The 12,653-nt window shown below is 38.1% G+C and overlaps 1 protein-coding gene across 1 annotated transcript in view; it reads right to left on the bottom strand.

The window, feature by feature from the left end:
• Positions 1–12,653, bottom strand: part of SLC2A13 (solute carrier family 2 member 13) — a 146,138-nt gene that overhangs the window by 20,132 nt on the left and 113,353 nt on the right. Inside the window, exon 7 of the mRNA XM_002193899.6 lies at positions 8,098–8,223. Coding sequence (XP_002193935.3) covers positions 8,098–8,223 — 126 coding nt within the window. The remainder of the gene's footprint in view (positions 1–8,097; positions 8,224–12,653) is intronic.

The following is a 12,653-nucleotide window of genomic DNA, read 5'->3' as shown; positions in this document are numbered from 1 at the left end:
ACTTAGTATGGAATAAAGGTATGTAATATGTGGATTAGCTATGCTAATTAAAGGAACAAGCTGCTGTATGGAGATCTGGATTCGGCCCTGTTGAATGGTCTTTATCAGTAAAAATCCTCTATCACATAGGTCTTTCCAAAATATTTTCCACCCTCCAAACAGAGAAAACTTAATTTTAGTAAATCCATTTCACAATGTAAAAGCCTAAAGTAATCCGACAAGACAGTCTTCACAAATTATTTTTATTTAAATTCAAACTTCAGAGTCAATAATCAAAGAAATGTGAAAAACAGCTATTGGAAATTCTCCCCTCAGGAAAAAAACCCCACATGCTCCCAGATATGAGTGAGTTGCCTTTGCTCAGCTCCAAGGCAGAAGGGGAAATGCCCATCCCTGTGCCAGCAGTAGCTCCCTGCAGGCTCCCTCTGCTCTGCCCCTCTGGCATGCCCAGGGATGAGGGCAGAGAAGGGAGGCACGGATGCTCTCGTTGGTCCCAAAGATGAGCAGCTGGAGAAGCTAATGAGCAGCAGGCTCCTATGGGCAGTAAAAGACTCTCTAATGTACATTTCATAAGGGAAAGAGAAAAGCTGCAGAAATTATCCTCATACACTAAGCACGCTGATGAGAGACTGACAATTCTCTCGTACACACTGGCATTTTTCTCCTTTGCTTTCCTATCTCCTTCGTCAGCTGGAAGCAAACGTGCTTTTTCAACAGGGAACAAGAGTATTTTCCTTTTAGCTCCCCTTCAGCTGACCAGAGAATGAATGAAAAAAGCTGAAGGCTTGCTTCTTCAGCAGATGTATATTTAAATTTGAACACCATATAATCTTCTTCTTTGGACCACTTTTAAAATGAAGAACACTGACTCAAACATTTTTCCATTTAAATAACACGATTTTTTTCCAGACACCAGCATTTGATAGATAGTGTTTTAGCTCAAGGGCCCCACTTCTTTATGTTTTTTTATATTCTAATTACCTCAATGCTACATGCATATGAAGTAGTTGTACCAAGTAACCCAAATAGCAGTTGGCATTCCCTACCAGGATGCTTTTTAACTAGTAACCTGGAGTAAGATCCAGAAGCATGTTTAGCAGCAAATTGCAATAAAAAGGAATGGGAAGAGAACAAATGTACAGGCAATGTTTCAAACTAACCAGCCCTGCTTTAAAATCCATTTTTGTGCTGGGTGTCTCCAACAAATAAATTCTGCCTTCGGTATAAAAACTAAACATTTCCCAGTCAGAACACATTCACTTCATAACAAGACTTTTCAAACATCCAGAATTTGCCACAGGTTGAGTATAAATATGGTGCTACAGCTATTAATAGAAATTCCTAAGTAATTATCTGAAAGAAATGTAAACAGTTTCAGGTTACATTATTGTGTTACTCTGGTCATTATTTTAAACCTAAAATGCAGCTACAATATACAAAGTACTTTATTTGTACAGGCATTAAATTAAAATAGAATTATGTTATAATGATAGCTAAAAAAAGTCTCCCTCTTTAGCAAGTTAAACAGTTAAAAAAAGACAAGATTATCTTCTATTAAAGTTAAAAAAAATTCCACCCTCAATTATTTAATTACACCCTTACAATATTTCAGTATATATATAGATTTCACCATCTTTATATATGCTTTAAAGGAGCTTATTATGGTTTTCAGCTCCACCATGAAACAATTTCCTTTTAAAATAATTTTAATGTGTGATGTTTTAAAGATTTGAGCATGAAGAGTGGCTGAAAGGATCTGAACATAACAATTTCCCTTATTTTACTACCTACTCCTGCATCACCAATAAGACAGGCTCATCAAGGATTAAGGACACAGTATACTATATTACTTTATCCTTCTATTCTTCCTCTTTGCTCTTACCAGTTAGCAGAAATGGATTTAAAATATGCATACGAGATTTCTTAAGTTCCTCTTCTACATCCCTTTTACAAATCACACTGGTATATGCAACCATTAGACTGTGATTACATGTCTGATAACCTACTCCCAGGAAAGACCTCATGACTTGGAGTTTTGGCTGACAAAGACTGTAATCAGTTTCAGATCTTCTTTTAATTTCTGTTTTCACACAACTCACTAATATATATTAGATACTATTGTGCTGAAGTACATACTCCTAACCAAACAGGACAAATAGGATTGTGCCTTGCCACACAGCTGCTCCAGGTTTTCACACTTACTACCACTGGGGAAGATACTCAGAATACAATTCTGCAGATATCTTGATTTTCTTTTCTAAACAATATTGAGGCAGAGAGGGGGTGTTTTATGTTCTGGTTCCTACTGAAGTTATGAAAAATTCAATTTAGCCAACATTTACCATATTGTCTATCAAGAAGTCTCTAAGACTACTGGTTATTATCACAACTCTTCTGAGTGCTCCCAACATACATGAAGATGTGAATATTCTCTTAATCCTGCTACTTTCCTGAATCATTTACTCCCTCTACTACCATTTTTTACATGGTAAATATGAGAACCATAATCCTATGTATAATCTTCATCTATTGATCTGACTACTTGGTAAGGGAAATACTAATTTCTCTTCTAATTACTGCTGATTACTAAGCATAATTTTCAATGCTGACCCTTGTAGAAAGGCTTCAAATAATCATTTCAGCAATAAAATCTTCTAGAAATACTTTCTGCATGACAAAACAAGCCACGTCTACCCATGGACAACAGAGTATTTAATTCCTGAAAGATTGCTCTAGGGCTAATCTTTCTGTGGTAACAGCAGAGGTCTGTAATGCTGCTTCCCATGATGTACTGAAAACAGATTCTCAGTCTTCAAATGTGTAAATATGCACATACATTCTTTTTGCACTGGTAAAGCAGTCACAGGAACTTCTACAAATGTATCTGATGATGCAAAACAAGTGCAATAAACTTATATGTCTGCCTTATCTACAAGAGGGAAAAGTAACATGGTATTTTTAGAAGAATCTAATGTTCTTATGAAGAAAAGGTATTCTAATAATTTTACGAGTCTTATCTGTTATGCATTAGACAACAGGTAGCACTGCATGAATGTAAAGCTCCCCAGAATACTCTCAAGTCTGTGACAGACACTGGCATGTCCCCTGTTGGACATAAACCAATCTGTTGTCTGAGAATCCAGCTAATGAACTTCCATGAATTTATTTTTTCTAATCAGTGGAATCTAGTTAGCATCCAAGTTCAAATGCCAAGGTCATTAGGCACACTCCTGAAGCTGGGAAAGAGGGTTTGACTGCCTGCCTGACCCACTTCCTCTCACTGCACAGGCAATTCAAACCCACTTTTCTCCCAAATGGGTTTCCAAGACACATTTAAACCCCTCAGCAAACTAGCAGATATGAGCAACAGGCACACAATGAAACATAACAGCATTACTGAGCACCTGTAAACATGCCATTAATTTTACATGGAAGGAAGATGATCAGGAGAGCACTGGCTAAAGGAAAACAGAGCTTCCCAAAACCAGAGCTCTTCTGCACTCTCGCCTTTGCACTGACTGCCCTTAGAGAGGGGAGTGCTTCTTTATATTGAGAAAAGCAGGGTTCTCCATGAAGCATTAAACTCCCCTGGCACAGAGATTTTCCTCTAGCAAAGTTAATAAAAATGGCTGAAAACAGCAAATCACACAGCTCCTCTCTCTTTATAGATTTCTGTTCCCAATAATTCTCCTTCGGGGACTGTGGAGACCTGCCAGCTAATTGTGTGGACAGGATAGCTCTAGGCTTGTCTCTGATCTGGTGATGATGTTATTATTTCTTCATAATTGTTTACTGTATAAAATCAACATCATTCTCTCCAGAGGAAGATTGCTCAGAGTTGCTCATGAGAGCGTTCCAGCTCAGTTGTGGGCCTGCTGTCGTCTTGACAACATACTCATGTCAAGGTTATGTCACATCAAGCCACTGTAAGTACCGCCTTCCCTTGCAGTTATTCTTTCAACTGTAAGGGTAGTAATGCAATTTAAAGTTTCTTCATTCTTGACTGACCTTTAGGAGAATTGATTGCAAAACACAAAGAGAAATTTCAAGAGAGAAATTTCTATGAGTACTGTGGGAGTAATTGTAACTGTGGGGAAAACCCGTAGATTTTGGGTTATGTTCAGAAAGCACAGCCCTGAAAGCAATCACCTCTACATTTTGTCCTGGCTGAGAGAGGTACTCTGCCTGTGACCTCTATTGTGCCACCTGAGCTTCATATGGGAACATTCTCATTGCAACCCCATCTGTACAAGTGAGATAATGCTTTTTAAGTTTATGGGAATTTCATAATTCAATGTTCACGAAGAACAGAACTGCAAGGCTTTCTGTGGCTACTGCTACGTGGAAAACTTCCCTAAATCTTGGAAAACAGAATCCCAATGCAGAACCATGAGACCACACGGAAATAAGAGATACAGCTCTTCTTCTTTTACTACAAAGTAAATAATTTAAGAATATTCTTGCTCACTGTCTTAGAACCATCCTTTATGTGTCCCTGGGCACAGCTGGAGGCAGCAAGATTTGCATGTCAACAGCTATTTTGTTAACTGGTTCAGAAATACCAAGGGCAGCAAAGCACCTGCCTGTGCTGGTGCCCTGGGCAAGATGCTCCTCTCTGTGTTATTCTAATACCATTCACGCTTATGTAACTGATTAAATAATGAAAAATACATCTCTGATGCTTGTGGTACATGCATGATCTTACAGGCACACCCATTGTACATTAGCCATACTGCTTAAGCTCTGACTTGGACTCGGTTAGATTTATTCTTGCACAGTCTCTCTCTCCCCCAGAGCCACTGCCAGCCACTGAGTTACCAATGTTCAACAGAACCCAAATGCTATATTCTTCTTGAAAAATATGTGGATGCTTTAATTGTCTCCCTGGGTTTCTATGACAACCACAGCAACATAAACAGTCTTGCTGGCAGCCACAGGAGACTGAAATCTCTGCTCTCTTCCCTCCCTTCCCCAGAACTTCTCAATGTAGAACATACCATAACCAAATAAACACAATTAGCAATGGAGATGGTACCCAGTACACCTCGCTGGCACTGGGGAAATGTCTTGGAAATAAAATGCATTACAGTATTTTATGGTAACAGTCAAAGCATTGCCCACTGCATCAGTGCTATCGAAGTACCTTGGGACCAACAGTGAAAAACAGTGCAAAGCTATAAATACATAAACAGAAGTTTTCTATGTCAGTCTGCATGGCTGCAGAGAGCTTTAAAAAACACATGACGAGGCCTTGTCTGTCAGTGCTTCTGAGCACCTCTCACCTCGGTGGTAGGTTACCACCAGGAATAGATAAGCCCCTGAGTAAATGTCAGGACAGTTGGGGTTCAGATGGCTGCAGCTCCCAGCTTTCCAGCAGGGAAATCATAAACAAGATGGGATCACAGCAGCAGTAAAATGCTGTCAGCCTGAGTCCAGGAGAAGCTGTTTCTTTAACTCCTTCATCAACATTGTGAGAGCTGCTGCTTCTGCTAATGCTCAGATATCTGAGTTCCAACAAGTCCCAAACAAATAGCTCAGGTCTTTCTTCTCTCCTGAGCAAAATTAATGATGAAATAGATTTTCCATGAGCCAAGCATAACCCCAGAGGTTTTAAGCCATTTAAACTCATTCATCTAATACCAGATGCGTGAAGCCATCAGGATACATAAGAGTTACAAAAGAGGCCGCTGATAATTATGGCCATCAGCTCTCCATAACTCACAAAATCATCTCTCCAATTATTATACTACTTTCTGGTCACCACAATGCCATGTGTCTTTCGAAAGTAATAGCCCCTGTGTGTCTAGCTTGTGACACAGTGACTTTGTGAAAGAAAGGGCTGCAATTTCCTTCAGCAGTGCTGTTAGTTTGTCTCAGGCACTTGTTCTCCCTGTGCTGCCAGGGGATACAGATGCCTCTGGCTGCTCGGAGACTCGGCTGGGGATGGAACTACGCTGCTTTCCCTGCAGCAATCTTCCCCTGGCAGGGAAATCCTATGGCTTGTGGGACTGATTTTGCTGTAAAGCAGACTCAGGATTTAAGTAAATGGAGCTGGGGGGTGGTATGTGAATGTGAGCCCTTGGAAACAAAAACCTATGGGGATTCCCCATGGCCAGTAAGCAAAAATACATGCATTTCTGAAGAGAAGGAGCAGAAGGAAAAGAAGGCAAAATGCTTCCCTCTTCCACAGGGCTTGGAAGGCACAGAAGGGGACATCTGACATTGTACAGCTTGAAGGATCAGCTTTAAGAAAACTGCTTGATTACACAAATAAGGTGGAGGCAAGAGAGAAATTAATGAAATAAACACTATAAATGGTGATGAATATTTAGAAACAGAAATGTAGATATTTTATTGGTTTTCCATCTTTAGGCAGGACTTTCACAGTGGTGAGTACCACTATAACATATATTAAATTGTTTCATTTCCTTTTGAAGGATTTTAAGCAGGGTCCTCATGGTATGGAATTCTTGAACATGGAAAGACTACATTTTGCAATATGAAAATGAAATATTTATTATTCCCTATCTAATTTGCTCCTGTACGCTAATAGGCTGTACAGCAAAGAGTCTATGTGAGATTGAATCATGAATATAAAATAATTGCTTATGCCCACATTTACTATGCTAAACAACAGCACTGGCTAATGAAATAAAGTTCAATTTTAACTATCAACTATTCATAACAAGTTTTTGTCTGCATATATATCTTTCTGCATTCTAGTGTGATTCTGCTAATTACAGACAATCTACATAAAACTACAGCATATAGGAAATGAATGGTGACTTGGAATATAAAGAGACATCTGTTACCTGACAAATATGAGAGTCCACATGCTGCAGATCACATCAGGGTATCAGGCAATATGCAAGGCATATTCCATAATGTGACATTGAAGTTATTCACAGAACAAGCAGGTCAGATGAGATTTTGCAGTTTTCACAGTTATTTATTAACTGTAATAACCCCAAAATTATCACAGTGGTTTTAAATTAGGATTACAAAAAATATAAGCTTCTCTGTTCTACACCTGGAATTAATTACTAGGCCTAATGGTACTGAAATCAAAATGAGGGCAATTTTAGAGTAATTTTAAATTAGTGATTCTACAATCAGTAGATATTTTCACACTTTTCAACCTCTGTCCAATATGATTCAGTGTCTTTTAGACAGTTTGGTTTAAATTCTGAGAAATAGGTATGAAAGTTAATTAAAAAAAAAAAAAAAAAAAAAAAAAAAAGAGGCCCAAACCACCACGCAAACCTTTGCCTATTCCCTAAGTATGTTCATGGTGTGTGGGTGGCTGAGATGAAATATGTCAAGGTGGTTTTCTCAGAAGTAATTACATAATTCCCTCGTGCCTCTGAACCATTCTAAACCCTAATCCAAACTCTAATCATTACCAAAGTATTCATGAAGCCTCTACAAGACAATGTTCCAACTCACAAAGCTATTCCTTAGGAATAGTCAGTACTTTAGAAAACTTGAAGGTTGCTGTGACTTCACAGGAAGTTTTTGTGCTGCTCAAGAAAGAGGTGTGATATATTTTGCAGTTGTGCCTATGAATGCACATGTTTTTACACTCAAGTAACATTTAGCATGACACCCCTTTCAGGCACAGAATCACAGAAATCTATGGCCAAACACCATGCTTTTGACAATTTGAACTTTTCAGGTTTTGCTATTTTTAGTTAATTCAGCTGAGCTAATTGTTTCTATGGTAGGCCAATATTAAAAGTGTGGTTTAATTAAAGCATTTAAAAATAAAATTAATTCAGAAAGCTTTAAGTATATAACTAGGGAATGTGCCACTTCAAATGAATGAAAAAACATTAAGGAAAGATAATTTTCCTCATTTCTAGTGTACTTTTGCCATGCTTCCTAAGTGACAGACTACACCAAAAGGGCTGCACACATCAGGGTCAAGGCTTTTATTTATTGTTAGGAAGTAATCACCCATTTTTGACAATGCCAAATTATCTTCTTCCTGAACATCTTAAGAATTTAACATTTTTTGTAAAAGCAAAATTGTTCTCAATAGCATAAAATACACTCTCTGTAGAGCAAAAAGTTAAAACATCTTAACAAGTGACATACCTGCCCCAAGCTGCTTTCATTGTAGAATCTTTATCAACAGGAATGCATGAAGACTCAACAACACTTGATTTATTCAATTTGTAGCAGAGACCACAGTCTGGATCTAACATACATCCATTGCAATAACTGAAAGAGAACAAAAAGAGAAAAAAACTTAAGCAACACTTCATTCATTAGTAGATGTCAAAACCAACAGCATCTCCTACTAAGTCTTGGAATGCACATAGCTAAGTTTTCAGTGTTGGACACAAGACCAGTAAGTTCTCCAAAAAGCATCACATATTGCTTTCAACCTCTTCTGTAACACATTTTGGTAATGCATATCTTGAGACTGAAGGGACATTAAAGATCATCAAGTTCCAATTCCCCCTGCCATGGGCTGGGACACCTTTTACTAAACCAGGTTGCTAAGAGCCCAATCCAACCTGACCTTGAATAGCTCCAGAGATGAGTCATCCAAAAGTTCTCTGGGCAACTGCTTCAGTGGCTTACCACCCTCACAATAAAAAAGTTTCTTCCTAATGTCTAATCTAAACACTCAATTTCAGTTTGAAGTCATGCCCCCTTGTCCTATCATACACCATACCTAATAACCAAACTAGAACTGGGGCAGCGATGGATGTGAGTCAGTCAGAGATCACAATACCACCTGTCTCCATGAGCAAATTTGGCACCTGAATTTCCACTACATTTGATGGAAGGAGTCATTATGTCAGTGGAGGCAATTCACATACAGGCATTTAGCATCCAAAAATATCCCATCTGCCCCTTAGCTGTCACTGCAGAGTGTGCAGTGCTCTTGCAGATTATTCCCATGCATCACACTTGCCAGCTCTGTACAGATATCTCTGGTTTCCTTGGGAATCTCAATAAGCACGAGATGCTACCATTGAGGCCAAGTTTCCTCAATGCCATTGTGTTGCTCAAGGGACTAGAAAGCAAAACTGTTCCCTAGATACCCTTGGCTGCACTGATCACATCCCCACTGACTCTACAGGCAGCCTAGACACCAAGGGCCCTACAGATACTTCACTGAGGAGTCAGTCTAAAACCTGTCTCTAAAATCTGACTGCTGGGGATGTAGGTATGTGAGTTACAATGGAATTCCAAAGCTCCCCATGTAGTGCAAGTTACCTGAAAGCTGCTGGCACAAAGCCTTGCAAACACTCACTCATTGCTCCTGTGATTAAACCACACAGGTATTTATCTTCCCTGCAAGCCATTTTAGATTCAGACACACATTTTCACCAGTAAAGCCCTTGAATAGCTAAGGGATAACTTTAGGCAATAAAAACTAGAAAGAATTAGTTACTGTAAAACACAGAGCAAGCCTGGAAATTTGAAAATAAAATTCAACTTTGTAATATAACATCTGGAAACATATAATTAAGGTGACCATAGTAGCTTTAACATACACTCCTGTAATAACAAAAACAAGGAAATATAATTTTCTGAGTGTGTAAGAAGGACTTTGTGAATTAAGGGATATCTTGCTTAAACTACTTAATCATTATGAGAAAAAGTAGAAGTAACAGTATAACAAATCTCAAGTAAAGCAGATTCTATGGATATAAAAGGTCTGACAGTCTATGCTTAAAATCTACTTATTCAAACTCTTTGTATTATAATGTTTATAAAATAATTGTAAAGTCAACTCACACGGCAGATGGCAAAGAAAGGGCTTGCACTGTGTTAAGAAAACTTTCCTATTTCTCCCAAGTTTCAGTGTGCTCTTTGCTATTTTGTTCTTTCTAAATTATTAAATTACTGCAGAATTTCTATGTTGTCTACATTTAGAATATAAATCTATTTTAACACACCTTCCTCTGCTTAACTGATTGGTCAAATTCCAGTCTAAACAGTTTGGGGTTTTTTAATTAGGAAAGCTGCATTAAATCTGCTCTTAATTGAGATATAGACTAGAGAAAATATTTTTACATTGGAGATGAACCAAAACTTTCAGATAAAAGTCAATAATTTTATCTAACTGTAGTAAACATTTATTCTCTTGCCAAGATAAATGAGAAAATTCTAACTCTGCAATTAGCAATTTTCAAAGGCAAGGACAATACCCCTATTACAGTAACGAGACAGTTGCATTTTGTTACATTGATATTAGTACATCAGTGGGCAATAACCAAAAGTTTATAGGAACAGAAGACTGCAAGAGAATGAAAACATTTTTATACATCACAAATGTATTCAAGTATGCAATAATAATACAAACAATGTACAAAATTAAAATATTTTCTTATATTGAAAAGAATCTAATGATATCAAACAGGATTGTGACATATGATTTTCAAACTATAGAACATTTTTCACTGAAGTGATGTTATCAAAGTACCTGTAAGCAACATGAATTTCTAAAAAGACACAGTGATTAGTGTCATCTCTATGATGTTACCAGTGGAAGACAGGACAGGGACTGGACACTTCCTGGTTTCCCTCAGCATCTGCACAAGAATCAATGCAGAGATGAACAGCAGAGCTGAATTTGCACTGTCTGTTCCATCCTGCTGGGTAACTCCACATAACCCCATGTAGTGCCTGTATCAGTAACCAGTCGAGTGGGAAGCACAAGATATCTTACTTATTCCTACCTCCCATCCAGAAAAAAATTGAGATATTTGAGTATTGATTCCAGTGTCTGTCTACATGGCTGCTGGTTCAGCTGATCCTCTGGCTTTATTGGATATTGTAGAATAATTTAGGTTGGAAAGGACCTTTAACACCAACAAATCCAGCTGGTCTTCCTGTTGGCATTCACCATAATAAAGGCTGCTGGATTTCATGTTTTGCCAAATGTCATAGGTTATACAGAGTTACTCTTAACAATTTAAATAACTTAAAATTATTATTTTCTATGTTTTTTTCTGAAGCTTGTCTTTCAGATTGAACAGTTAAATAACAGCTCTTTCTAAACCCTTTATGTTTGGGCTATGATTTCGTGTCATCCTATATAGTGAGTCCATAGATACACTCTGACTTCATATTTTTGAGACAAGACTAATTTATGCCAGAGGAAACACAGAAATCTAACACACAAGACCTAAAGTCACCTCAAATCTAACTCCCAGCAGACTAAGAGCAGGCAGTTGCTATTCAGAACATTTAGCATTCTTCTGTGCCCTATTTTATCACTGATATAAAATTTTATGTTGTCTTTGATGAGGTACATAGTAATCGCTTTTTCCAAGATGAAGACCAATGTTTTTTTCCTCCAAAATCCCAGCATATATACATTAAAATTGTTTCATAACACAATAAAGAAACCTCTATCAGTTACTAAGTTTAATGATAACAGAAGATGCAGCATGAAATAAGTAAGGAAGATTTTTTTTTTTTCAAAGAAGCAGTTAAAAACAATCAAAGATACCATGTGCTGAGGCTGCTCACTCAGGAAATAAAATATATAGTAGTTTTAGGTTTACACTCTTCTTCCCTCTAGCCCCATTATTATCTGCTAAACTATTTTAACAATTTGAAATTGAGCACTTATTCTGATGTACATGCTCATAGTGATATAAAATATATAGGATATAGAATATACCAGGAAAGGAAATGCACTATTTAATACTTACTAACATGAAACTATCTCTTCAGAGCTTCTGTCCTCAGAAGTACCTTATCAGTCCTATCAATAAATATATATTGAAATACATATATATATTGAAATACACATCAGAGGATGAATCTTTAAAAATATTGGTAATTCTTCAAATCCACACCAGAGATCAGTTATGGCCTTGAAAGCTCTATACGAGAGTACTCTCAGATGCCTAGGTAGGAAAGGAAATTTGCATCCAATTATAAACAGGAGATACACGTCCTCTAGTTATCCTGAGATATTTATATTTGTGCTAAGTTTATGAGCTAGTGTCTTGAAAACAAGCTCATCTGTGAAAAGCCAGTTCAAAATTCCCAGGTAGGCTGGTGGTCTGTAAGATTGACAACCCAAGATTGAAATACCTGAGAGAGATTATTTGATTTGGATGAAACCAGGCAGCACTAGAGCAGAAAGGTTTTCCAAGGAGCCTGTTTCACTCCCTGCTTGCCAGCTGGGCTCCTAGGCAACCCAAGGGGAAGGCAAGCGGCCAGACTTCAGCTGCTGCAGCCCATGAGGCAGAGTAACAACAACCAGGACTCTCAGGCTCCAGCAGCCCAAAAATGCCCAGCTTCTTTGCAGGTCAGTGGCATGAACTGGGCAGAACAAAGCAGCCTGGCCTCTCAATTTATGGGAACTGCCATGGAATGGGATCTCTGGGCTCCTGTTTAAACATCCCAGCATGTTTACTGAGGAGCTGACGGACTGTCAGCAGAGTAGATATCCCCTGTGATTCCTCACTGATTCTGCCAACACACTCAGCACATGTCCCCTTCATCCAGCCACACAGGAATCTGTGTGGAAAACAGATTTTCCACAGGAATATCAGGAAAACTGATATCCAGAAAGACTGACAGCACCAATTTTGAGGTTCTTTGATAGCAATTTCTTGCCAGCCTGAGCAGCAGCAACTTTCAGAATGCTCTGCTCTGGATCAGCCTGCCTTATT

The sequence above is a fragment of the Taeniopygia guttata genome, chromosome 1A, assembly GCF_048771995.1.
Source record: "Taeniopygia guttata chromosome 1A, bTaeGut7.mat, whole genome shotgun sequence".
Taxonomy (NCBI): Eukaryota; Metazoa; Chordata; class Aves; order Passeriformes; family Estrildidae; genus Taeniopygia; species Taeniopygia guttata.
Note: the sequence above shows the minus strand (reverse complement) of the source record. Positions and strands in the feature narration are given on the sequence as shown.